Below are 25,365 nucleotides of genomic sequence, written 5' to 3'. Positions count from 1 at the left end.
TTATATATTGTTCAAATAAATATTTTAGTTTGAATAATTATTTTTATTTGAATACTGATTGAAAAATGACGAATAACTTTATTCACCAAATAATACAAAAAACAAACAAATGGATTATTTAATAACCATAAATAAAATATTGAATTTTATTCATTATTTATTATTTTTTGCCCAATACTACTGCTGGCAAAGGTTTCAATATGCTGCATGCATGTCCTCTGGGCCCTGTTTCATGATGAAAGCTTAAATGATGAAAGTATTAGTTAAAACTACAAATATAGAAACAACGTGGCAATTACTCTTATACTTATTTTTTTTTCATAATAGGGAGGACTATTAGTGATATTACAGGAGTTAAAAAGTACTAAAGTAAAAGTTACTATTGTACAAGTCAGTGTAATTGTATTAAGTTAAGTTGACAAGACTAATAGTATTAGTTTGTTCTTTATTATGAAACAGGGCCCTGGTGACTAAGAGCAAACTCCAGTGAGGTGAATGAACATATTTTATGCAGATGGGCTGCCCTGCCGGGAAATCATGTCCTGTAGCTATGTGGAAAAAGGCAAAACTTAATGGTGTTTTGGGATGGTATAAATTTATAGATCTTGTAAGCCTTATTAGAATAGTTGAGTTGTTACAAGTTATAAGGTAATACTAACTGCTCAGTTTCTTTTTAAAAGAAAAAATATATGTTTTTAATTATTGTAGGAATTCAGTCCAGATGATAGTAAAAAAATTACTCAAATAGCAAAGAAACTATTTATAGAAACAATATATTATTTATGTAATAAATAATATTTATTCTATATAGATGGTTAACCTTACGTGAATTAAGAAGGAGGGTGCATTGTGGTCCATCTCCTTTATCATAATATTTATTAATCAATGAGGAGAAGATGGTTGGGGGTGCGGTCAATGAAAAACACAAATAAGTACGATTAACTTATTTTAATGTGCCAACGTTTCGGCTAGAGTTTCTAGCCTTCTTCAGGGCTGTTAGCTGGAAGATCAAACGTCTAATCTAGGTTAGCTGGAAGATCAAACGTCTAATCTAGGTTAGACGTTTGATCTTCCAGCTAACAGCCCTGAAGAAGGCTAGAAACTCTAGCCGAAACGTTGGCACATTAAAATAAGTTAATCGTACTTATTTGTGTTTTTCATTGACCGCACCCCCAACCATCTTCTCCTCATTCATCATCCGCAGTCAACTATCTCTCATAATTATTTATTAATCATTTATATAAATATTAAATTTTTTTTTTTGTTATTTGAATACCTTTTTTTTTTTTTTCCTTACCACCACCTAGACCATCTTCCTTGAATTCTACATGGTCGACTAATAACCTAATAATTTAATTATTGTAAATGAATTAAAATTTGTTTATAATAATTTTCTCTTTTTACCAATAAATTTATTTATCAATTTCACACCCTCTTATCATTAAAATGTGTAATGATTTATGTAAAGAGGAAAAGTTCACAACAAATAATCCACAGAACATATAAATGAATGTCAAAGGGTGCCCTTTTTTCAGTTCAGCAGTTTATATTAAATGGTAATAAAAATAGAATACTTGGGACAAGAAGATAATCTAAGCTCTAACCTTTATTATAGAAGATGGGAAAATCTAATTTAAACATAAAAAAGTACTTTTTTTCTTTAATACAGTAATAATAATAAATAAATAAAAGTTTGATGATATTTTTAATTTGGTAATCATGAAAAATGAAATGAAATTAATGAATAACAAGGGTAGAGCATTTAATATGGTTTTAGCCTGTAGGTATATTTGATATAATAATATAATTATTTTAAAATGATGTTTAATTTATTAACTGTATGTTTTAAATAAATTATAGCTTGATTTTATAAGAATATTTATTTGTTTGCTTTTACAACACATTTTAAGAAGAATCTTTACTTGCTGTTTAAGAATCAGGAATTTCTTTAAAAAGGTGTTACATTTTTTTTTCATCCCCTTGCTTTGTATTGATATCTTAATCAAATTCAATTCAATTAGAAAAAAATATAGATTCGCCATTACATTTGTCATCCAAAAACTTGATTAAAGCAATATCCCGCAAAAATCTCCTATAAGCTTTCTGGTATGTACTGCCACTCATGGCATCTCTTTTTACATCTATCTTCAAGTTTTCATAATTTGATTGGGAATTCTTCTGTTCTTTAGACTTAAAACTGTTTTCTGCTTGGGAATTTGGTTTCTCATTTTCATTTCTAAGCTTCATTTGAGATCTTCCAACTGGAGACATGGTCCGAAGGCCTAAAAGTTGCTTATTATCAAGTTCATTGACTCCCTGATAAGGATTAAATTGTAATGGTATCCCTTTTTTAAGAAATACCCCTTTCCTTATCTCTTCTCCTTTGTCATCTGCCTGTCTCTTGACAAAATATTTTTCATGTTGATTGGGTTCATATTGTTTGTCGTTACCTTTTGTATTAGTTAATTTGTTTTCTTTTTTATGATATATATCCAATTTTGAATTTAAATCTCTTCGCTTTACAGATTTTTTATTTTTTCCACTATTTGTTAAATGAAATAATTCTTCATTCCTCAGTTTAGTTTTCACATCATTATCATTCATATCTACATCATAAATATGGAATGGTATGTTTTGATTTTGGTATGCTAACAAAATTTCTTCCATAGTACTGCTTGAGTCTATTTCCCTATCATCTATTTGATTACATGGCTCATAATTATTTCCATTATCTAAAATATTAAATACTTTCGTGCTGTTTTTTTTTCTAAATGTTTTTGAGAAATTAAACATTTTTGGTAAAACCTTTATTTTTTCTTTAGGAAAATATTTTGATTGAAGAAGATTTCTATCTGTTCTGGGATGTTCACTGTTCTGCTTACCCAAAATAAATTTTAGATTTTCAATTACTTTTTGCCTTTCTAATGTTTTCTTTTTTTTTCCAGAGATGGCTGCTGAATCTGTTTCTCCAAAAAATTGGGCTCTATTTGAGGAAATGATACTTTTCATTTTAGGTTGGGCTACTAAGTTATTTTTCCACAATTTATATTTTTTTTTTACTTTTGCTTTGTTGATTTGGTCATTATCTTTGTTTAATGTTTTAAAATGATATTGTTTTTTATAACTAACTGGGTAATCATAAAGGAATGAATTATCTAATTGGTTAATACTTTCATTTTCGTCAATGGTATGTTTTGAATTCTCTAGTTTGTATTTTTTAAATTTTTTCGAATAATTTAATACTTCTTCATTATTTTTATTCTCTCCATCAAATTCTTTATCACTAAAACTGTTATATTGATCATTTTGAGTATTGTTTTGTGCCTGCTCAATATTATCAATAACTTCAGGAATAATACTGTCATTATTATCAAGGACAGAGTTGAAATCTTCAGCTTCCGTGGTGTAGCTATTCAACGGAAGTGGATCTAAAGCTTCAGATGATTGAGATATATGCAACTTGTGAAGTAAATTGTTTTTTTCAAAGTCTTCTGAATTTTGCAAAGTATCAGTAAAAGCCATAGCAGTAACCCAAAATTTCACTTTGTTATTTTTTTTTTTCTCTTTTACATGAATATTTGAATAGTTTTCCCTATTTAACTTTGATGATTCCACCCTAAAACCACTATTAAATTTTTTAATTTCTGATTTATAATCATCCTTAGTGTAAGCCTGTGTTTTAGATTTTTTTTTCTTAGATACTGGGTAAGTGTCATATTCCTCATTTAAAAGGAGATAATTAATATTGTCCTTTTTAAAAGATTCATTCTCATTATATGGTTTTGAGACTGAAAATTCCATTTCTTTTACTGGATTTTCACCATTTTCATCTGACTTCTTCTCAGATAAAGTTTCTGTAACCTCTGGGTAAGAGAACAAAACTTCATTTTTAGGATCATCGGCATTAAATATTTTTTTGAACGTGAAGTCATGATGCTTTTCATCCTTTGAGTTGTCTAAAAAATTCATATGCAAAGTCATTTGGGAAATGAGATTATCACTGTCACACACCATTTTTATGATGTTTCGGTGTTTTTTAGACTGTAAACTTTTTTTTTTCTTTAAGCTATTTATATTATGGAGAGTTGAAGACAGAAAATTTATTTCATTTTCTATTAACTGGTCTTTTTCCAATAAATCTGGTAAGGAATAGTTTTGTTCTGATAATACATTAGGATTTAAAGAATCCTCAAAATCTTGATCAGATAATGTTTCATTTAAGTTATTTTGTAAAGGACTTTTTTGAGATGAATGCCTGAAAAATGTATTGATTGACATGAATGTTTAATGCATTTAAAGAAACACACTAGTGATTTAAATTCATAGTTTTAATAAATTTCAATACACTTAACAGAAAAAAAGGATTATATTTGAGTAATCATTATGGTTACAACTCTCCCTACATTAAGTTCTGCTCATTTAAGCAGGGACCCATCTGTATAGAGATTAGACCTTTAGTCAATCAGGTGCAAAGAGTTGGTTCACACAAAGTCACTGCCTTAATACCGTAGCTCTTGGTATAGGATCCCCAGCGATTAAACCAGGATCGATAAAGCATCCTACTGACTATTTCAGAGATCACATAATGTTAGGAGATTATCTCTCTTGAATGATGATTAGTTTTTTATCTGATTTATCATAGAAATCAAACGAGTTGGAACTGAAGATGATGGTATTCAATTGGTTTTATTTTAAGCAACTTTCAATTCAAGAGAATAAAAGGAACATAAAACTCTATTCATGCAACATAGTTGACAAGCAATGACTTTGTCATTTATAAAGAATGGTAGTTATTGGGGAAAATAAATAAACTACAAGAAGTAGAGTACTTTTTTTCCCTTGAAGTGTTGTATGATGTGTTATTTGGGTAGTGACCAGTGCTGCCGATTCACTCAACTAAAAAATACCCGTTTTGCCTGACAAATTCTTGCCACTTAACCCACTCTTGGTTGGCTGAATGATTATTACAGTCATGATTTTTCTGTCGCATTAGTTCTGGTATGATAGTTGATAGTAAAAGTGATACAATGGAGCAACTGTCACGTTATCTATCACATCTATATGCCTTGACAATGAAAAATTGTGCAGTTTCAGTTATTGCTATAAAAGTTGTAGCCACAGTCATTGTATACCTCTTGACAGTCTACTGTCATAACATATCAACCTTACCAAATGTAATGACGATAGGCAGGAAAACATCATTCTTATGTATTGTTTTTTGTTTTGATTATTTTTGATCTTGAAATTAATTTGAATCAAAGTTTTTATTTAGCTCTTCAATAGTTATGGTGTTGGATGGTAACTGGAAGAAAAAATTGTATCTGACTCGGGTCCCAAAGATAATCCGCCCCAGACCCCAAAAACAATCGGCCCAAAACCCTAAAAATGATTCCACTCCAGGCCCCAAAAACAAATGAGCCCAAGGTCCAAAAATTATATACATCCCGTCCTTCAAAAATAATTCAATCCTGGGCCTCAAAAAGAAATATGTCATGGGCCACAAATGGTATAGGAATGCTTTTGTCCTAAAATTCAATATCTAAGGAAAAATAATAACTTGTTAGTAATAGAAGAAGTCCATAATGATTTACTAAAAAAACTAGAGCAACACTGCACTAGCACACCTATATATTACGTAAATCCATTTTACTCAAACACCTGACAATCACCCGCTTAGGTGAAAAATCTGGTAAATACCTGCAAATCAACAGCACTGGTAGTAAAATAAAAAAATATTAAAAGATTAAATAGGATTATCATTTAAAAAATAAAGATGGCAGAACTTCTTGATTTTGGGAGAGGTGGGGATAAATTACAGTTTGACCTGAGGCTTTTATGAAATATAAGCAAAGTGCTTCGGTACTATGCTAAATATAATACTTGTGTCAACAGTTACGAATAACCCATTTCAACTCAGCATATTACTGTTAAAAATACTTACACAAACAGAACCAGTGAAATTAGAATTTCAGTAAAAAAGTATTCAAGATAGGGTTGATCATATAACAGAGATTTAGAAAGGAAATAAGGAAAAATAAAATGGGAGTTTAAGATAACAGTAGAACCTCTCAGCTGTCCATGCTATTAATTGTCCTTCAGATAGAATGGACAAGTGAGAAGTGGTGTTTAAATTTTTGAAGCCACATCGCTTTCTGTTAAAATTATAGTACTTTCTCCGATTTAATTTTAATTTTTGAAGACTGAAATATTCTTTTACCTGTTTTTTTTTTTACATATTGCTATTTATCTTAGTATATAAGACAGATGATATCCTCTAACCCAAGTATATATAAATATATATTATTTTTTAATATTTTCATTCTGACTTGTAAATTTTATAAAGTTGCTATAATTTGTTATTTGAAAAAAAATATGGAATGACCTTTTTTTTTTTTTTTTTTTTGGAAACAATGGATTTCTTGTAGTACCTATACCATATGTATAGATTACTATATACCACATTATAACATATTTATTATTTCATTAATGGTTGCAATCAATGTTTTTATTCCATCTAATGGAGTAATGTGAAATGGGTTTGGTCAGTTTTAAGCAGTGCCAGTTTGGATAACAGAAATCAAATTATCCACTATCTAACCAGTACTTCTATCAGTATACTTCTATCTTCATCAAATATTGCTGCTTTGCTTCCTTCATATTGGCATAACTTAAACAATAAATTTTTTTTATTTTATATTAGCCATTCTCTAAAGATAGTACTGTAGACTGTGGTTGTTGCAATCTGTCCCAAAGTACTGGGACAGATTGCATCAACCACAGTCTACAGTACTATCTTAGGAGTATATCCAATATGAATCCAACTCAGTTGTGCATCAGAGAACTTTCATTTACCTCCGTACTTTGAACTGAAGTTAATCCTTGCTTTTTTTTCAATGCCAAGTTCTTTATTATTCTTATTTATTGCAATACTTTCCCTTACTCCATTTAGAGCTTAAGGAAATCATGAGATACATTTTAGTCCAATATGTGAACATACCTGGCGCATAAGAAATAATAAAGAATTAGGTGGCCTAAATGGAAACGAAGATATTGTGCTATTTATTAAGTCCAGAAGAATAGCTGGCTTGGATATGTCATAAGGTTACTCAATGAAAAATAGCAAAGGTCATAAGAGAAACATTCACTGGAAAAAGAAAGGGAGGACACACTAAGAAAACCTGGCAAAAGGACATGGAAGAAGACCTCAGGAGGATTGGAGTGACTGCCTAGAGAAGAAGGGCTGTGAATAGAGAAGAGAGGGGTCGAATTGGCAAAGTCTATTTTGGACTGCAGAGCCTAAGAGGAAGAAGGTTAAGGAAATAACTACTATTACTATGTTTTTTGTGTTTCCACAGTTGTTATAAAAATAGTCAAAATGTTACAACTATTGTCCTTATAACTATGGAAACACAAAAACATCTATTTTCTTCTTTAGTTGATTATCCAATTCTTTAAAATTTCTTATTTATGCATTTTTTATTTCTACTAACAATGGAAAATGTTTAATTATTTGAAATAAACAAAATTGAATGTTATTAAATTGGAGGAAGCTTATCTTTTAAAAACTCAATAATCTAAGACTTGTTAGTCTGTTTAAATTAGAATAAGGGAGCCGATTTTAGCTAAAAAATTTCACACTTCAGGCATACCTTCATACAACTTTTTTTCGGAGCTAGGATATTCACATGAATGCAGACTATCCTGCGAGTCTTAGTTATTTGGACTCAAAGAACCTTAATGTGAATTTCTGTAGAAAAATCATGTTCTCAATTTTACACAATCACACTCCTTACTATATGGGTGATTCTCATAAAAATTTTCAGCTTTAGATGGAACGCGTAATGTATGTAATTTCCAAAAGTAAGCGAATGCAACCGAAGCATGGTTCCTGACTAATCTGAATGTGACATGACTGATAAACTATAAAAAACTAATAAAAATATAAGTCAGTAAAACAAAGCAACTATGAAAAGATGTTAGAAATTATTAAATAATGTTCTCAAACTGATTCAAACTACAATCATAATTGGCTGTCAGAATAAAAAATTCAAGTAACCAAAATGTGGAAGTTAAAAAAAATTAAAATCACTAAAATTTTTTTACATATACAAAAAATAAATAAATAAAAAACAATAATATTTTTATATTTATATTAATATACAAAAAAATACAATTATCACAACAACAAAATCTCCTATCTGCAGAAGAAAAATTTAAGCTTCAGTTTTAGTGTGTGAAAAATTAAGGGTCTAACAATTAAAAAATTTTACTTACCTATGAATTATTTTTTAAACCAATATTTTCACAAGACCCAATAAATTTAAATTAATTGAAAAAGATTATGAAAAAAATAAGTTCAATTTTCCTTTAAAAAAACAATACTTTTTCACAGTTGCCATCTTGAAATAGTAGGAAGGTATAAAACTCATTTTTTTTTTCAACGTGTAATAACAAAAAGCTACTAAAAATTAAAAATTTTATGACTTAAAATTTGAATTTGAGGCTCATTTTTCTTATAAGAAAATATCCATTGACATTTTTCTTTGAGAAATTAGTAGAATTATTATTTTACGATATTTTTCATAATTTAAAATAACTGTTAATTCAAATATTTATTGATATACCTATTCAATCCTTGCCTTGTTTCTGTTAAAAAAAGGTCTGGGTAGATATCGATCGCATTCATCTTCTTTTGGAAAAACTCAGCATTCCATCTAAGGTTGGCAGATAAGAAACTAACAATTGATTCGATAGTGGTAATGAGAATGATTGATACAAGGTAATGATAATTTGAAGTTTAAAACTTGTTGACCCAAGTTAAATTGGGGAATATTTAAAAACCATGACGCTCGTTAAAAGGACTATGATAGGAGACAAAACTGTGCAATAGTGAAAAAAAAAAATGTGAAATTGCAAATAATGATTTTTCTGACTATAGGCAGTGTTTTTTCTACACAGTTATTTTTTGGGTTTCATGAAATTCCATCCTGGAGATTCACACACAGAAACTGATGGGAATTTGGTAAATGAGAAATTTTCCAGCCACAATCTTTCGAATAAGTTATATCTATAGGTTTACTAGCAGCATTTAAAATAATAGTGTATTCATTTCTAAAAGCAGCTATAACCTTTATTTTTAAAGCCATATTTTTAGAGCTTATATTTTTAAAGGTTTTCTTATACGAATAACAAATCCAGAGTTCATAGAATAGAAGTTTTAACCAAAACTGATTTCATTACAGGTAATTTTAGTGATAACTGAGGATTTGAAACTACAAAAAAGAAATCTGATTGAAGGGAATGAATTTTTTTTTTTAATGAATTTTATATACAGAGACGAGAAAAACTCATCAAAAGCAAAAAAAAATCAATAAGACACATGCCTTAGATTGAATACTCCAGTATCACTATAATTTGGAGAACCACCCAAATGCAATATTCAAATGTTCATGAATATATTAAGAAATTTATATTAAAAGGTGCGAAAAACAGTAGTAAGGTCATAATTATATTTTCAATTAAAAATATATATGAAGAAAAGAAAAAGTTAAAAAAAATACAGCTGTTGAGGTTTTAAATATTCATTTTTTGTATTAATTCAATATTTATATATTTATATAATTATATTCCTTTCAACCTCTTTTGGCAACACAATACTGATGGTCAGTGAGGATGGGCTTAGTGTAAAACATTACCTACTGCTGTTGCTGGATGAAGTTTTTAAAAAAAGAAATGGTATTTGAATAAGACATATTACAAAATATAAAATTTGTATTCTTGAATAGAAGAAATCATTACTTGACACTGATAAGGGTTATTTATAGGACAGCGTATTCAACACATGGTGAGGGAACATTTTAGCACTTATAAAATTATTTATAACCTAACTATTCTGAGATTATTTTTAAATAAAAAATATTATATTTACTTACACTCTAGCTGCCTGAGAAGAAGTGATAATCATAGAAAGGAAAATTAAGAACTTCATAAAATCATTCACTTCATATTTGTTATAAAAAATCCTGTACAGAATCATCCCTTTCTTTTATAGCCATCGGGTCCCTTTTTCTTTTCCTGAATACAAATAGGAAATTTCTCAACTTGCAAAAAACAAAACATAAAAAAAACTATGTCAAAGTATAATTCTAGGGATTCGTGGTCGAGCAATGTAAAAAAAAAAAAACTAACTTCATAAGTTTTTAAACTATGTTTATTAATAAAATCATATATATATATATATTTGTAAATACATGGTTTCTTTATTTTCTCTAATCCATGGTAAACAAAACCTTTTATGATAAATCCATTTATTTTACCCTAATATTTACATAATAGATATATTTAACAAATAAGCAAATTGAAAAATATATAACAAAATAAAAAAATAACACCTGTAATTTCAATGTGTACAAATTATTAAAAATAAATATAAAAATATAACCTTTGAAACTGGTAATGAAAAAAAAAAGTTTATGTAAAATATTTATTGAACGTTACACTTAGTTTTCTTATGCAATGAAAACTAAATTCTTCATTATTGAAAACAACCAAATTGTATAGTCTATAATATAGATTGAAAAGTATGCAATAGTCAGGAGACATATTTATAAATAAAAAAAAAACATATGATTTATTTGTCAGAAATAGGTGAAACATAAATTATAAAAAATTACAAAATCTATATGCTTAAAACTTTTAATTCTATACATCAATTTGTAGTTTTAAGCACTACAAAGACCAGTATTTAAACATATTTCTATGAGATACGTTTTTTGAAACACAGTATTCTAAATTATTTTACATGTAGCTTAAATAAATGAATTCTCAGAATTCATGCGACTAATGTTGTGTTCTAAGCTTAAATCATAGCACAACATTTTGAATGGAAACTTCAACTTCTGAATCCGTAACTTAAAAAAATTATTAATTGATGGTTAAATAAAAAAAGAAAATAATAAAAGAGACTTGTAATCTTAGCAAAATAATGATCCACTAAGTTTTATTAATTTCTTTAAGCTGCAGGATAGGTTTATGTACAAGTATTAAAACATAATTTGCTACAATATTCAAATACTATTATTCTGAGTATTTTTTTCACCCTATATACTTACATGGAAATTAGATATGTTTACAAATCCTTCAGTTATATCGTAAATATATTATATCTTTAGTATATTTATCCTTCAAAAAATATTTACCATATTTCAAGTCCTTGCTAAAACTATTTTCATTCTTTTTTGTATGGAAAAAAATTACTTGAATTCATTCATCACTTGATATAAATGATTCAAGAATCATAAAGTTTCAATATATAAAAATTCATATAAAAATATAATAGGATACTTGTTAAGTATTGTGGTTTCAGATCGCAATTATTCTAAAATGAACCTTTATTTTCAGAATAATTTAATAAAATTAATAAAGGTAATGAATATTCTTCATCTTAAAAGTCTTGAGAAACTGAAAATATTTTTAACTAATTCAGTTTCAGCCTTGAACTAATGACAAATAAAGTGACCAGATTTTCAGAACTTTGGCCAAAGAAGCTATCAATGAATTAGAATGAGTTATCATTTTTTGGAGGGAGGATTTTAAAAAATCATTGTTTATTTACAAATCTTTTAACTTTATATTCTTAAGATAGCTAGTGCTTAGTAGTTGGAATCCTCTGTAAGGACATATCTTCAGAACCTAATTTAAAAAAATCATAGCTAGATGATAAAAGATACCAAGGAATTATATGCAAAACTACCTAAAAAACTTTACTAAACTGAAAATCGAATTTCGTATATTTGCTAAAAAGCATGAGAGCCAACCCCAGGGAATGTGTATGAGGTATGGAAAAAAAGAATGGAAAACATAAGAGGCTAAGTCAGAAATATAACAATAGGGTTTAATCTGAACATAAAGCCAACTGAATGTGTATAATAAGGGCTTTCGTGTTTTGGCTGTGAAGACTCAACGATGAGTTTTACTTATGAAACAAAGGTAGAGAGAGGACAAATACTCTGAGGAAGAACCAACAATAACTTAGACTGTAGCTTACCAAAGAGAAATTGGATAGAAAAGACTTGACGGTTATCAGATTCTATATTTATTTATTTTTATTGAATCAATGGCCATGAAGCTTTGTCACAAAATCCTATATGGTCAAAATTCAAATAATATATCAATAAGAATATAAAATTACTAAATTATTTCAAATTTAACTTATAAAAATGAAATTTACATCAACGAGTAGAATAAAAAAATATATAAGAAAAAATCAGATTCTATAGCAGAATCCTTAGAAGTGAAAGAAAGAGAATTCACTTCATTTTTTTTTTCATATTTTTGGAGAAATTAAAAAAAAATTTCAATGAAAATATATTCCAATTTGGTTCTTTTTTAAAGAAAGGAATCAAATAACTTGCAATGACTGGTCACTTTATTATTTATAAAATGATGATAACTTTGAACTTACCTATAATAATGCTCAATGAAAACACGTATGTCTAAAAAAAGTAAAGTGTACATTGAGTAATATCCATTGAATTGCATTGATTGATTTATTTTGGATCGGCCATGATATTAACTCAATAGATTTAAGATTCCAAATTGAAATGTTCAAAGTCCACATTATTCATTTATAGATTCATTTTAGAATAATTTACACTAATAGGAATAAAATTATTATAACCATTTGTTTGAATAATATAATAATTTATTTAACGTGGTTTTCTAATCACTATTTTTCATCGAAATATAATAGATATCTGTCAGGAAGTATAATAATACAGGTAATGAGTAATCTAGACAAAATATATCTTCATTTAACCATACATTTTGTTATGAATCAAAAAAGTAATATGGTTCATTAAAATTTCAAAGAAAAATAGATTGCAAGAATTATTTTGTCACTATCCACCAATATTTTTTCAAATCATGAATCTTATATCTCCAAACATATGTCATAATTTAAAATAAATATTTTGAATTTTTAATGGCTACAAAAGGCAGACTGTTCAGCATTTAGTTTTTATAAAATTATATATGAAATGTGCTTTTCTTTTTATATTTTTTCTTTTTTTTTTTTTACAATTTAAAATCTCAAAAATTTTAAATGCAAATTGTATTGGTACATAATAATAGGAATATATCTATTTTTCTTCTACTTAGAAAATTGTTTCTCGGTTTTTAATATGAGGAATTTCAGATCAAAATGCAATTTGTCCATTTTCTAACAAAATTAATTTTGGATGGCAATTGTAAATTTTTTTTTGAAAGGATAAGTTTGAAATGTTGTGGATTATATTGCTTATTTTAATGAGTTATACAGTTTGATTTTATTGTTAACTGGGGAATCAGTTTTATTGGAGCCAAAATGGGGTTTGTGGAGATCAAAATGAATTTTGTCAGAAATGGATAAAATACTTTTTACCAGGAACTCTTCATATCTTCTTCTTCTTTTTTTTTTTTTTTTAAATACATGGCTATTAAATAAACTCAAACTAATATTAATAAATTACTTTCAAACAATGTTTCCCAGGTTTATATTTACATTCCTCATTTAATATTACAAGAAATTTTTTTTATGTCACCAAAATTAATAAGACAATGCTAGTATTATTTTAAAGTTTAGCATTAATTATTTTTCAAAATAGTGGTACTTAAATGGCAATAGAGATCAAGTACAACAGAAGTAAAAGCAGAGAATTTGATGATGAGATTACATCAAGTGAAAATAGATAAAAACTCTGTGGTAGGGATGCAACTAGTAGCTTTAAAGAATATAAGTTCCTAAAATAAATGTCAAACACTTTAGTAAAAATATGTTAATTTGGTCAAAGGAAAAGTTTTTCTTGTGCCTGAAAACTTTGAAGAAATGTTAGTTAGCATCTCTTTAGAGGGAGCTATTCAATTAGTAATGCAGTAATAATAGATTACAGGTATTTTAATTAATATTAATGAATTCAAATTATTAATAGAGGCCATCAGCAAAAGAGGCTATAAATGTTTTAGTTGATAAATATGAAGTTTTGAGTTAGTAACATTATCTATCGTCATTGAAACAAGTTTAAGTTTGAGAAAAAAAAAATAAATAAATAAAATAATGTTTAAAATATAGGTTCAAAAATCAAGTAAGGGTTAGTAGGAAAAAACATTTTAAAATATATACATCCACAGTCAAATTTTTTTCATAGTTCTGTAGAGATATTTTCATAATATATTACTTGTTACTATTAATAATAATATAATAAAAGAGTTTGAAAAGCCTCAAGACATTTTCAACTATATAAATAATAATAAAATTCTATACTTTTTTATGGCTTAACCCATTCACTGATGAGGACCTTATCAAGTTCAGTCAAGATGGCTGTGAGTGATAATTTAAAACACAAATTATGTTTTAGATTTAAAATTTATTAAACAATCTAGGAATGGCTGTCTGTAGCTGAGGGAGTTGAGGCATTGCTGTTGTACATACAGCATCAAATATGGCCTGAGGGGGTCGACTTTTATTTCCTGGTGGTCCCATGTATTGAAAATGTTACCTTCCTAACGTGGCTAAAATAGAGTGAATCTGTAGATAACCCAATATATATCAGAAATGACCAAGCAGGGGGTAATCAAATCTTGAAAAATACTTTTTAAAATGAATCCCTTATAGCACTGCATTATAACATCACAAAATTTAGATGATACTTTGAAAATGAAACAGCTATTTAATTTCAACTAAACAATTAAGAATTGATTAAAAAATATATTTGAAAACTAAGGATCAAACAAGTGCATAGATAATAATAAATATAAAAAATATTGTTTGAAAATGTTTGCATCCCTACCTATGAATACACTTAATGTTGTCATTAAGGGATTTATTCATATAATTGTTTCTCAACATCAATAAATAAATGGCTAATAAAAAAGCTGGTTTTGCTGGCATGTATGTAAATAATAGGTTTCATTTATTTTCTCATTAATTTAACAATATATAATTATATAATAACCTTTGGTTCAAAGACTTAATTTTTTTAATATAGCAGGTTATTAATAAAGTAATTGATACTTCATATTAATAAACATAGTAGCTAAGAAAATACAATCCATCAACAATATTTTTGTTTTGATTTCAATACAGGATAGCTACTTAAACAAATAAATAAATAAAAGAAAATAAATAGGAAATAAAAACTTTGAAGACATCAGCCATTTGGATGTTATTAATTAATGATCAATTCATTTGGACAACTGGAAGTTCTAATAGGTTTAAGAAAGAATGAAATTAGCTGATTAAATTATGCAAATCTTGGCAATATTAATAATACTTTTTTTTGTAACTATCAAAATTTCATTACTTCAGAATAAAACAACAACCTCTTTCCAGCCATTTAAATTTAAAAAAAAAATTATGTGACGATAACAGCAAGAATTTTTCTGCCTAGAACACACCTATTTAATAAAATGATTTTGTTAAGAAAATAAATAAAGTTACCTAATCAATTGAAGAAGGTTTTATAAAACTCTGCAAAAATTACTTTAAATCATTAAATAAAAATAAGTTAACAAAGGTACCAAGTGATAATCAAATAGTAGTACGAATGAGGTGCTATTATTTATTCAGGAGAGAGGGAGATGTGCAAATTATTAATCAACAGCTGTTTACCAATTCATGTAACATGATTATCAGTCTAAAATTAGTAAAACTATACCAAATGATATTATGAAGGAACAATTAATAAAATGATGAAATTGATAAAGTTTTGAATATAACATTTCCGTCTAAAATAAAAATTGAAAAACAAAATATAAACTAATTTTAATTTATTTTCATAGTCTAATTATGCTTAATAAGTATTAGTAAATTTTTTTATGTTCCATTATTGCAGTTGAATAAAACTCAAATATAGCCGCAATTTTTTACTTCATCTTTTATTTCAACCTAATATAGTAACTGCAGCAAAAAATAAAAATAACATTTCATAGGGTGTTTTTAGATGCATACATGTATTTCTTTAGTTGTAGAAAATTTTACTTAGACAATAAAAGGGGTCGATGATTGGATTTTATAGCATAATAATATTCCTACTTATATCCATTCAAATATATTCGGAATTTTGGTAACTTATGATGTTTTAATTTTAATGTTACATAGTATGAGGAGGAAATTTTAATTTTGATACGAGAGTGAAATGAAACTCAGATATTTTTTCCAAATATTTTAATACTAATAGGTTTATCTTAAATAATAATGAATGTATTTAATTTGGTATATTTTTTCAGCAAAATACATTATACTGCCATTCCCAAATGGTATAAGACTCTCATTTTTTTAAAAATTAGTTATATTCTAACTCTAATACAGTTGTTCACTTTAAAATTGTATTCCAAATATATATTTCAAATATTAACATTGAATCCAGCTACACTACAACACCATTTCACGCCTAAAATGCACATACATTTCTAGCATAACGATAAAAAAGAAAGGAAAAGGAAGCTTAATGCAAGGCAATTTCCACCAATCTATTTTATTTTTTATTAATTGCCATAACTCCAAAGTTTGGTTGATTAAAAAAATTTATTTCATATTTTTCAACAGTCCATTTTATTTTATTTACAGGAAAGATTCATACCTATCTCCTCAAGTGTTTAACTCATTGACTTCTGAGTTTTCAAAATAGTTGAAATGAAAATTGGGGAATTTTAAATCGATTATAAAAAAATATCAAAATTTAACAGATAAATTTAGAAACATAATTCATTGGTTTTTGGCAAATGAAAACAGATATTCTATAAACAAATCATTATTTATTGAGTATCTTTGTAATAATTGTAATATTAAATATAATTGTTGTATTATATAACTGTATATATATCAAGCTGAATTGTAACATAAATGGGGCAATTTTAATATGCAATCAGTTATTCCAATGCAACAAAATAATAAAACCTTTACTAATTATTGATGTATAGTGGCTTTGCTGGGGGTTATTTACATGAAAACTGATCATAAACAATTATTTAAAATTTTTTTGGAGGTGCTGAAGAATTTACTTGTATACTATCCCATAATTTTTAAAATAATAAAAAATTGAAATATTTAATGACATCACAATGCACAATTCTATGTGTAATTGATATTATCATTCAGCCATAAGTTGTTTATACCCTCATATTAAGTTTTTATTTATTTTTTATTACTCAAATTCATTGCTAGATATTCGGGTATCAAGCCAACCATGTCCAAATGGATTGATGAAACTGATGCCTACTCATTTTGTAAGTTTGATGGAGAAAGGACTAATTCCTTAGCTTCATCTGCTTGTTGGAAGAGGAGCGGAGAATTGAGAGGCTCTGATTCCCTCGGACTGAGGTCTCCCTCGAGGGAGTCGCCAAATGTAAGTGTAGACTTTAGCCTGGCTAACCTTTCGGCCTCGAGGAGTGCCAAGCTTCTATCAATATTAAATGAGTCCTCAGATGAAAGGCTTGGCAGATCAGAGTCCATCTCCTTTAGTTCGATTAGATTTTCTGGCAGGAGTATCCTTGGTGGTGGATCTGATGTTGAGGCAACTGCGGGAAGTATTGATACCCTTTTCTTCTTTTTACCAGACGTATTTTCGACTAGCATAAAATCTTCTGCTGTTCTAGCATTAAATGGCAGGTGCCTATAATAATCATTTTTGTCTAAGTGACGTGCAGATCGTTTTTTTTTCCTCCGACAAGGGCAAACACATAAGAATATGCGTAGAAGACAGCAGAGGAGACCTCCAGCAATTAGTGTTGGACCTGCAATAAATAATTATTTTATAATATGATTCATCAAATAAAATATTAATGTATGAAAAGTGAAATTAAATATATTCATAGGCAATTTCAGTTATTCTTCAATTCTTCAAGGTAAAAAATAAGATATTTACAAACAAACTGAAAAATTCATTTATATTGTACTTTAGGTATAAGTGGAAAAAGTATTGGAAACAAGTATTGGACAGGAGTCCAAGATCCCGGGGAGAGAGGGAGGGAGAAAGGATGTTACTTCACCCCAATTTTTTATTGCTTTAAAGAAAATCTTAAATAGTAGTTTATACTGCATTATACTAGTCAAAATTTATGACTTTGGCAATCATAATTAAGGGAAATAAAAAATGGTGGCTGTTTCAAAATATTACAAAAATAAATTTTTTCTTCAGAGCTCCACATTTTTAAAACTGCCTACAACATTAAAAAGCTTAATAAAACATCATTTAAGGTAGAGTAAAGTTAGTAAAATATGAGCCCTAATAGAACTGTTTACATCTAATAGTTCACAAGATACCAGTTTTTCAAATAGAAGCATTTTTTCCCAAATAATGAAAAATCAATATTTTGGTAAACATCGTGGAAACTACTACTCCTATGAATGACATACAGATGTCTATTAGCTCTCGACTGAGTAGTAGGAAGATCAGGAGTCGCAGTTTCCATGATATTCGCCAAAATAAATTCACAAAATGTTGATTTCGCGTGTTGGGGGAAAAACGTTTTGCTAATAAAAAGCTATATCACAAAACTATCAGGTGTACAGATGTCTATTAACACTAAAATCAAAGCTACATGAATATACTATAATGTAGTTGAGAACGTTTTTCTTTGTAGGAGTAGCAGTTTCCATTCTATTTGCCAAAATAAATTCACAAAATGTTGATTTACCATTGTTTGGAAAAAAAATGTTTTGCTAATGAAAACCTATATCACAGGAACAATCAGATATAAAGATGACTATTTCCACTAAAATCAAAGCTACATGAATATACTATAATGTAGGTGATAATGTTAGCAAATCTTCATAGAAATAGCAGATTCCATTATATTCGCCAAAATTAATTCTTTGTTATTTGGAAAAAATGTTGCTTTTAGAAACACTGTATCTCAAGAACTATTGTATGTAAACAGCTCTATTAGGGTCATATTTTAATTAATTTACTCTACTTTAAATAATGTCATATGAAGTTTTTTTTAGTGTTATAGCTAGTTTTAAGGATATTGAGCTCCAAATGAAAAATGAGTGAAAATGTTAGATTTTTCTTACATAAAATAAACTTTATGGGGCGTGCACCTTGATAATTAAGCATGAATATGAACAGTAAATATTAATTTACCATTTTAATGACATTTACTGTATCCATTGACTAGTATACGTAAAAACTAAAAACTTTTGAAAGAAACTACTTGAAAGAACTCAAAAATAAATTTGTTTTAACTTCTAGAACAACCACGGCCATATTTTATTTTCTCTAACTAAGGTTGGTATAATCATCAATTTTGTCTATTAACGACCTATAATTTTCAATAAAGTAATAAAAAATTGGGGTAAAATAACTTCTTTTTTTCTTCTCTGGGGCTCTTGGACAAATCTAGGTATAGTGTTTATTGCTAATAAAGTTCTACATACTGTGTGATTTCCTCAATTTCATTTAAGTTTTTCAATGATCCTGTGATGTGTCAGAAGAAGAATAACCTTCCTAAAACTTATCATCTGCTAAGTTCATCATAGATATGATCCTCAATAAGTTTGAAGTGGCAAATAATAAAATATTTACAAACTTTCAATTTTTGTACAATTGAACAATAACATTGATACTTCATATTTTCTATGGAGACTTCTAAAATGCAGATTTTTACTTTAGTTAAATAAAATTACTAGAATTATAAGTAGAGTCTGTCTCTACTCTGTCTTTGCTTCAAGAGGTATTAAATCTTGTCCCATCACAGGACCATTTCCAAATTATAAATTCTTGCAATAATGTTGTGGTAAGAATAATAACACTCACATCACTTCTGGCAAACTATTATAAACAGATCTGACACATAGTATACAACATAAAAGCTAAAAAAAGTGAAGCCATTGATTCTTTTATTAATTCCAGATAATTTACCCTTGAGCTGACCATAGATGAATATTTATGATTCATAGTAAGTTATGTCTCTGTGATTGATCCTATGGGCTATAAACTTATTTTAGTATGTCTCCTTACAGTTAGTGCACAAATCGTTATGGTTGTGAGTTGTAGAAAGTATTTCTATGCTTCAGAAGAATTAGAGAAACATTAACATCAAAATGGATCTAAAAAGCGGTTTCGAGTCCTAGCCTATGTCACACCATCTCAATTTAGGCCTTCTTCTTCTCCTTAGTCCTCCCCACCGTAGCCTGTTCAATTTGATAGTCTAGATGATGTTGCGTCTGGGGAAATGCCATACCCCCCAAACGCAACATCATCTAAATTATCAAATTCTTGATTGCAGAGCCTCCTGCACTACCCAGGAGCCTTCATATATCCTTCGAATGACTGAGATTCTCAACAACATGATGAACGTTCTAAAAAATCATATTGAAGCGATTTTCATTACACTTCTTACAAGGGTTCTCAAGTATAGAGATGATATTGCCTTACAAGGGTCTTAAGTACATCAAGACTATAAATTAAGTTATTAAATATTTAGATTTTTCTCAGTTACTTTTCCTTAAATTGATAATAGTATTCGTATAAATAAAGAAATAAAATATAATCTGCTTTTTGTTTCATGTTGTTACAAATAAATTATGAAAGTTAAATTCACATCAGCTATTAATTAATGACAATCAATTGTTTAAGATACAATAGATATTTATACAATTTTATTTATTTTATTATTTTATTATTGCTACTTTATAAAAATTTAACTTAAAAAAATATTCATACAACACCATACCTATGAGACGTAATTCAAGAGTTTTAAATCCTTTTTCTCCGGTTCCAACAAACGCTATGACAAGACCTATGGCAACTGTTCCAAGACCAACATATAAAAGAGCATTGGCAGCTGCACTCTGTTGACTGTGAAGACCACCTGGACCTTCCTCTTCTTCGCTGCTTGAACCACCATACGAAGAGTCCTGGATCTGAAATATTTATTGAAACCAAACTACAAAATTTAATTTTAAAAGATCAAAAATGATTTTACTATGAATAATGCAAATAGAGTTTGGTTGAAATTACAATAGTGGAACAATACACCTTGAACACTTAAAAAAAGGGTTAAAAATCATAACTTCTGTATGACATGGGTTTCAGTTATGGTAAATATTTCAAACACTGGTAAAAGTAACAAAAACTAAATACACCAAATTCTTTTCAACAATAGTGGGTTTTACTGTTTACAAAAATTAACAGTTATAATATAAAATAAAATGTGAGGCGAAAACATAATATTATCATTGGAGGAGCTAAACTAAACATATACCCTAAACACTATGAATGAAGTTATTAAATAACAGGTATATGCTAATGATAATGCCGAGATATCCTATTTATGATAATGCCGATATATTTAAGGTTCAGGGTCTAGATCTGGTTGGGCAACACAAATGATCTTGTGGGCCACTTAGGAAATGAATCATGAATCTGCTGGTTACATATTAAATTATATATTCCCATATAAGATATAGACAGGCTAGAATTGATTGATGACCAACTTGTAAGCCAGAAATGGACAATTAGGAGGAGGTGGGATTAAGTAGATACAAGGAACTATCTTGGGAGAAGGTAAAAGTAGCTTAAATCAGAATTTCAAAATGTTCAACAGTCTGTAAAATATGATGTATTGCAGTCACATTCTGACTTATACTATTTACTCTAGTTATGGATAACTGTTGACATTAACCAAAAATCAACCAATCACTATTAAATGGCAAAAGTTTAAAATTTTATTTAAAACAAAATGACGACTAAAAGAGAAGTAAAATTATACAGACACCCAGTAAATTATAAAGTAATAGTGTATGAAACTTCCTTACATGAGAAGAGAAGAAATACCACCTATAGGGTATGGATTAGCCAGGTTTCATCAATCAAGTTTAAACCAGTGGCTTCTTTTGAAGCTTTTTCACAAAAGCAATTAAAATTGTCTTGGCAGTAATACAAAAAGAAAATAATTAAAGCATTGATAGTGACAGGTACAGCTTAAATAAGGAAGAATTTATTTTATTTTATTTATTCGTGGATTAAGATTGTTAAATGGAAGATAACATAACAATTAATAAACTATATTTTATGTATAACTTCTTATATATGAACTAAAATAAGGTAACGTTTAGAATTTGTTTGGTTCCTAATTTCCTTTCAATGCACAAACTATTACATTCCAAAACAAAAACATGCAATTTTCACAAAATTTACAATTTGGAGATTATACAAAATACTCCTAATTGAATAATGGATAGTTCATTGTGGGCGCAGGTTACTGAAAAGGACATAGAGACTGCTTGGAGTTAATGTTATTAACATCAAAGAGGAGAATTCTTTATGGCTCTTGTGGCAATAAGGATGTGATAGCAGGATTTGAACTAAAGTTTTACTATGCTGTATGTTACAAATAAGTAATTGGAAATAACATTCCAAAAATGACCAGTGCTAAATGTTATAGTTAACATCCTTTAACAAATTAAAAATATTCCTAAAAGAAAAGTAGGAAAAAAGTTATCCTAATTAGATTGTAGATTCTTATGTCACCTTTACATATGGGTACCATGTGAGCAACATCTTTCTATCAATAATGAACAATATCAGCCAGTATATTTTATCAGAAATACAACCTATTTCTGATTGTTTTTTGATAAGAATTTTTGAAATTGATGTTTAGAAGATATAAATAGCACACAATTAGTGTATTATTTATATCTTCTTATATATTTGTGTATAATCATATCTTCTTATATATCAATTTTAAAATTATCATATATATTTATATATCTTAAAAGCATTGTAAGATAATATAAACTAAAGTATCAATAATAAGAGATATATCATAGTATGTTATTATTCATTTTGTTGGATTGCATGCATATCCTAGAAATAGAGAAGCTGTAAGCTTATACATGGATGAATCTTTACAGTCACAATTTTGTCTTTTTTTATAAACAATTGGTGGTTAAAATGTCTACTTCTGTCCCTCATATGGCAATAAAAAAAAAAAAAAAGAAATAATCATTATTATTTGTTTCATTGTACTTTATTTTTTCATAATTTAGGTAGATAAAAGCTGTGGAATCCTTGTTGATGGAAGTAGACAATTTGTTAGGATGGGGCAGGCTATTAAAACATTTTTAGCAAGTTGAAACCTGTTCCAGTTACTAAATAATCTCTTTGGTCAGAAGGAGAAATTCATAGTTATTATTTAAATCTATTTATGACATAAAAACAAACGTTGTTAATGGTTAATAAGCTAAAGAACTGACCCGGTTCCTGGATATCCACCTCCTGTGCTGGTCAGGATGCCGCGGGGGGCGGTGGGAGAGTGCTACCTCCGAGCTCCTCCTGTCCCTGTCCCCCCAGGCAGCTGCTGCCTTACCCTGCAACAGGTCCATCACACAGTGAATAATATGAAATACAATCATTAAATTAGGAGTAGTATTAACTAAATTGAATTATTTCTCATTCTGTGTTATGAAATATATAAAATTTAATTTACTCCTATGACCAGGCCTCTAGCTTCCTGATAACAGTACCAAATAAAGTTTCATCTGGTTCGCTCATAGTTTGATGATTTAGTGTGCATCATCGGCGGCATACCATAGAAAGATTTTAAGATTAATGCAACCGAATTTAACAAGAGATATGAGAAGAACCTTTAAAACAGAAGCTCGATGCATACAATTTAGGGCATAAACACATACCTCTGCAAATAATTTTAAAAATTAGTTTTATCAAATTTAAAACATTTCTGGCTTTTTTATGACACCTTTCCCGGTCATTTCTGACACAGGAGGAAGGGGTTTATCAAGCGGTAACCAACCTATTCTAACCATGGTGGGGGTCATGTTTTCATTTCGTGGAACCACAACAGAAATAAAAGACAACCCCATGTAGACCAAGAGAGCTGGCGGTGGAGAGCGATCCTGGAGGTCTGGCTGCTGGGGACGCGTCCGGGGCGGGGCTGATGGGCCCACTACTCCTCTGGCCTCCGCTGAGGCGGGGACCGGGGGTGGAGCTGTCTCGGGGAGCCCGCCGGCAGCTGAGGATTAAAGAAGAGGATGAAGCTGCTGCAGGTGAACCTTCATCACTGCATTGCTGCGTGCAATGTACTACAGCAGTATGTTAAGGGTAAGGATATTGATATTATTTTAATACAAGAACCTTACTTATTTAAAGGGAGGATCAGTGGACTGGGGATGCGGGGGTACAGTATCATTTCTGTACCAATGCATGCCAGAACCTGTATCCTGCATAAGAGTAAACTCAAGATGCTGCCTCTTTGGCACTTATGTTCCAGGGACTTGGCAGCAGCGAAGTTGGCCCTCAAAGAGGGAACTCACAGGGAGGTGACATTTGCCTCTGGTTATCTCCCCTATGAAGAGGCTACTCCTACGACGGCCTTAAGGAAAATGGTGGACGGGCTGGCTGTGGATGAGATAGTGGTCTCCATGGATGCCAACGCCCATCACTGGCTCTGGGGGAGCACAAATACCAACCAGAGAGGTGAGTCTCTTTTAGAGTATCTTTTAGAGCATGACTTAGAGGTCCTAAACAGAGGCAGCAAGGCTACCTTTGTCAATAGAGTGAGGGCGGAAGTCATAGATGTATCCGTAGCCACTCGTCGAGTAGGTCCGATGATTAAGAATTGGCACGTCTCGGATGAACAGACATGCTCAGATCATCGGTATATTAGATATGACTTAACAGGTGACATGACCGAGTCGGTGTACAGGAGTCCAAAGTTGACAAACTGGGACACCTACTGTACCCAACTCGAGGAATAGGTCAAGAGTTGTCCGGGAACAATCAGGAACACCTGGCAGCTTGAATGCCTTAACACGCCCCTAACGGACGCGATCATAAGGTCCTACACTGACAATAACAGGATATGCAGGATCCAAACCAACAGGAACACAACCTGGTGGAATGAGGAACTGGCTAGGCTGAGAGGACTCACAAGGAGACTCTTTAATACAGCGAAAAGAACAGGCTGTTGGGACACCTACAAGAGAGCACTAATTGATTATAACAAGGCGGTTAGGAAGGGAAAAAGAGGGGCATGGAGGAGATTCTTCAATGATGTTAATGATGCCCCCTCCACGTTCAGAATTAATAGGATTCTATCCAGGGACTCTGTAAGAGGAGTGTTGGGTGCTGTTGAGGTGGAAGGGGGTTCACCAGCTCCGAGGCGGGAACCCTGGAGGCCCTGGCACGCTCACACTTCCCTGGGTGTGTACTGATAGAAGAAAAATACACGACCCCAACTATAGAGAGCTACACTTGTAGTAGAGATAAGAGGGTTGAGGCAAATAGGATTGTCAACTCTGGCAAGGTTGAGTGGGCGATTAAATCATTCTCGCCCTTTAAATCAGCTGGCACGGATGGAATCTTT

General features: G+C 29.5%; 2 protein-coding genes across 5 annotated transcripts in view; both read right to left on the bottom strand.

The window, feature by feature from the left end:
* Positions 1–1,861: 1,861 nt before the first annotated feature.
* On the bottom strand, positions 1,862–10,602 carry LOC106684683 (putative leucine-rich repeat-containing protein DDB_G0290503). Of its 3 annotated transcripts, none has more exons than XM_067050334.1 (4): positions 10,189–10,602; positions 9,933–10,074; positions 8,625–8,714; positions 1,862–4,255 (listed from the first exon to the last, which is right to left on the bottom strand). In XM_067050334.1, the coding sequence occupies exons 2-4, from the start codon at positions 10,034–10,036 to the stop codon at positions 2,014–2,016; spliced, it is 2,436 nt and encodes an 811-aa protein (XP_066906435.1). In that variant the 5' UTR covers positions 10,037–10,074; positions 10,189–10,602; the 3' UTR covers positions 1,862–2,013. The 3 variants fall into 3 exon arrangements, with proteins under 3 accessions (XP_066906435.1, XP_066906436.1, XP_014282392.1); XM_067050335.1 differs by having other exon boundaries at positions 10,251–10,602; XM_014426906.2 differs by lacking the exons at positions 8,625–8,714; positions 10,189–10,602 and having other exon boundaries at positions 9,933–10,182.
* A 986-nt stretch (positions 10,603–11,588) lies between these two features.
* The window catches only part of LOC106684695 (uncharacterized), a 122,681-nt gene continuing 108,904 nt past the window's right edge, over positions 11,589–25,365 (bottom strand). For both annotated transcript variants that reach the window (XM_014426923.2, XM_014426924.2), the window contains exons 2-4: positions 23,237–23,350; positions 20,713–20,902; positions 11,589–17,769 (exon numbers count right to left, since the gene is read on the bottom strand). In XM_014426923.2, coding sequence (XP_014282409.1) covers positions 17,252–17,769; positions 20,713–20,902; positions 23,237–23,350 — 822 coding nt within the window. In that variant the 3' untranslated portion in view covers positions 11,589–17,251. The remainder of the gene's footprint in view (positions 17,770–20,712; positions 20,903–23,236; positions 23,351–25,365) is intronic.

This window comes from Halyomorpha halys, unplaced genomic scaffold (assembly GCF_000696795.3).
Source record: "Halyomorpha halys isolate HHAL.00 unplaced genomic scaffold, Hhal_1.1 Scaffold602.1, whole genome shotgun sequence".
Lineage (NCBI taxonomy): Eukaryota > Metazoa > Arthropoda > Insecta > Hemiptera > Pentatomidae > Halyomorpha > Halyomorpha halys.
The sequence above is the reverse complement of the archived record's forward strand: the minus strand, read 5'-3'. Positions and strand labels throughout refer to the sequence as shown.

Bases quoted from the DNA above. Each gene is read 5' to 3' on its own strand.
- LOC106684683 (XM_067050334.1), bottom strand. From the start codon at position 10,036: ATGATTCTGTACAGGATTTTTTATAACAAATATGAAGTGAATGATTTT. The intron at 8,715-9,932 runs GTAAGTAAATAT...TGCCAACCTTAG, and splicing joins TCTTCTCAGGCAGCTAGAGT to ATGGAATGCTGAGTTTTTCC. The intron at 4,256-8,624 runs GTATATCAATAA...TACATTTTTCAG, and splicing joins ACAAGGCAAGGATTGAATAG to GCATTCATCTCAAAAAAGTC.